This window comes from Malus domestica, chromosome 03, assembly GCF_042453785.1.
Source record: "Malus domestica chromosome 03, GDT2T_hap1".
In the NCBI taxonomy this organism is placed as follows: Eukaryota; Viridiplantae; Streptophyta; class Magnoliopsida; order Rosales; family Rosaceae; genus Malus; species Malus domestica.
Window position 1 is genome coordinate 11,826,122 of NC_091663.1, and position 3,036 is coordinate 11,829,157.

Below are 3,036 nucleotides of genomic sequence, written 5' to 3' on the forward strand. Positions count from 1 at the left end.
CTTTATTGAGTGTCTCACTTGAGTGCACAAGATGGCTGTTGGGACAAGGTTTGCCTTTTCGTGGCCACGATGAATCGTTGAAATCAAGCAATAAGGGTAATTATTCGGAGCTTATGCAATTTCTTTCCAAGCATAATGAACAAGTTAGGAATGTTGTGTTTGAGAATGCTCCCAAGAATCTTAAATATACTTCTTCCGATATTCAAAAAGATCTTGTCCGTGCTTGTGCCATTGAAACTATGGATGCAATCACTAAAGATATGAAAGGTAAATTTTTTTTCTCTTTTGGTTGATGGAGCCCGTGATTCTTCAACTAAAGAGTAAATGACGGTGGTATTGTGTTATGTGAACAAAAAAGGAGAAGCGATTGAAAAGTTTTTTTGGTGTTCAACATGTCTCCTCTACAACTAGTAGCTCGCTTGAAGAGGCCATTGAGATTGTTTGCTACAACAAATTTGAGTATGTCCAAGTTACGAGGACAAGACTATGATGAAGCTAGTAATATGAGAGGTGAGTTTAATGGTCTTAAAACAAAGATTTTGAACAAAACCCTTAAGCATTTTATATTCATTGTTTTGTACACCAACTCCAACTAGCTCTTGTATTCTTGGCAAGGGAAAATGAGGATGTTGCCAATTTCTTCATCAATACTAGTAGTTTGGTGAATCTTATTAGATCATCGAGTAAGTGTCGTGATGCATTTAGAGAGAAACAACAAGAACAAATTCAGAAAGCTCTTGATCTTGGTAATCTTGAAACGGGTAAAGGGTTAAATCAAGCAAGTAGTCTCATGCGTCCATGTGATACACGGTGGAACTCTCATTATGGTACTATAGTTAGTATTATTGTTATGTTTGAAGCCGTGGTGGAGGTGGTTGAATGGATTAAAAGTGATCGCAACCAAGATAATCTCGGTGAAGCAACTAGGTTATTCAAAGACATACAAACTTTTGATTTTGCGTTTCACCTTTTCTTGATGAGACTTTTATTGGGAATTACAAATGCGTTATCACAAGCATTGCAAAAGAAAGATTAAGATATTGTGAATGCGATGATGTTAGTGGAAGTATGCAAAAAAAGACTACAATCCTTGAGAGATGATGACTTTGGGGACTTGTTTCAAGACGTAAAGCTCCAAAAATCACAAACTTCCATTACTATCGTATGAACCTCTATTTTCAAGTCCTTGATACGCTACTAAAGGAATTGAATGAGCACTTCAATGAGGTAAACACCGAGTTGCTTTTTTGTATGGCATGTTTGAGTTCGGTGAATAATTTTGCATCTTTTGACAAAGCAAAAATTGTTCGTTTAGCCCAACTTTATCCTCAAGATTTTGATCGTATGGACCTCATGAATCTTTTAATTCAACTTGATAATTACATTCATGATATGAAGATGCATAGTGAGTTTTCATTATTGAGAGGAATTATGTTCTTGCAAAAGTGTTAGTGAAGACCGGGAGGTGTGAAAGCTATATGTTAGTGTATAAACTTCTTACATTGGCTTTGGTGTTACCAGTTGCAACCGCTTCGGTGGAGATAGCTTTTTTTTGCTATGAAGATTGTAAAAACACCATTGCGTAACAAAATAGGAGATCAATGGTTGAGTGATATTATGATTGTTTACATTGAGAGAGATGTATTTGCTTTTATTGATAATGAGCCTATTATGCGACGTTTTCATGACATAAAACATTGCCGGCAATAATTGTAATTTGTTTATATATTGATTAATTATGGAAGACATTACTATATAAAAAGATTTAGTTGTTGCCATTTTTCTTTAACCTTGCACTCTTTTAAGTTTGCCAATCCCCCTGAGAAATCCTGGCTTTGCCATTGCTAATCGGTAAGGGAATTTAGGTTGCTGGGTTTGGATTAATTAATGGGGTCAGGGCTATTATTAGTGCTGGAAAATCAGAGCTTATTGGGGTTATTTGCAGCATTGACCCCAATCTAACTCTGTTATTATTTCAAATGATGACGACGAAGAAGAAAAACGATTTTGATTATTTATATTATACGCTGAAATGATCACGTTAATGAGAAAAGAGAGTTTGAAAAATGGAAGGGACATGGTTGATCACATTAAAATATAAGAAAATTAAAATGGACGAAGGAATACCATATTAAAATATAAATGAGGATCCTCTTTGGATCTTATTTGTGAGGATCATGGGATCTTTTAATCATGTTCATTCATCGTATATCATGTGGTTATAAATTATTTTAAATTTAAAATTTAAAATTGAACATATATAGTACTTGACGAAAATATACCGCACGATTTACGAAAAACGTATATGATTTAAGGATTTCCTGAATCCTTACAAAAGGGATTCAGAGAGGAACTTCATTCTTAAAATATGATTTGCCCTTACCTGGCTACGTCATTTCCTAATAATTACCTAATTAATTTATTAAGAATGAAGATCCTTTTTAGATCCTCTTTATGAGAATCCTAGGGATCCTCCGAGCATGTCTTTTCATCATAAATTGTACGATTAATTTTTGTTAGATACAGTTTATATTCAATTTTAAATAAAAAATTTACAATAATTTCTGACTTCACAATGTATAATAAACAAATGTGATAAGAAGATTCTTGAAATCTTCGCAAAGAAGATCCGGAGAGGATCCTCGTTCATTTATTAAGACCCAGTTCATAGTCAACGTTTATAGTACTACTGCAAATAATGTGCAAATTGCAGCACTACTGTTACGTTTATGGCCGCTGGATCCAAGTCTTTTAGATTGGATCAAAAAAGACATGGATCAAAATCTAATGTTTCTCCATTAAACTGGTGGGTCTGTCATCAGTATGGCCCCTGGCATCCAAATCTTTTAGATTAGATCAAAATCTAACGTTTCTCCATTAAAGTAGAGAAAAGTTTTAGAAAAGTTTGGAAGGTAATTTAGTTTTGTGTGAACAGTTTAGTAACATTTTTTTTTTACTTGTAAATAAAAAAAATTTATGTTCAAATTCTAAAAACGACGAATTCACAACAAGTGTATTCCCATCCTCTTGCTTAAA

The 3,036-nt window shown here is 33.8% G+C and overlaps 1 protein-coding gene across 1 annotated transcript; it reads left to right on the plus strand.

Annotated features, from left to right (window-relative positions):
• The first annotated feature begins 392 nt into the window (after positions 1-392).
• Positions 393-1,036, plus strand: LOC139194655 (uncharacterized). The gene is made up of 2 exons (XM_070819550.1): positions 393-510; positions 597-1,036. Exons 1-2 carry the CDS (start codon positions 393-395, stop codon positions 1,034-1,036), a joined length of 558 nt encoding a protein of 185 aa, XP_070675651.1.
• The last annotated feature ends 2,000 nt before the right edge of the window (positions 1,037-3,036 follow it).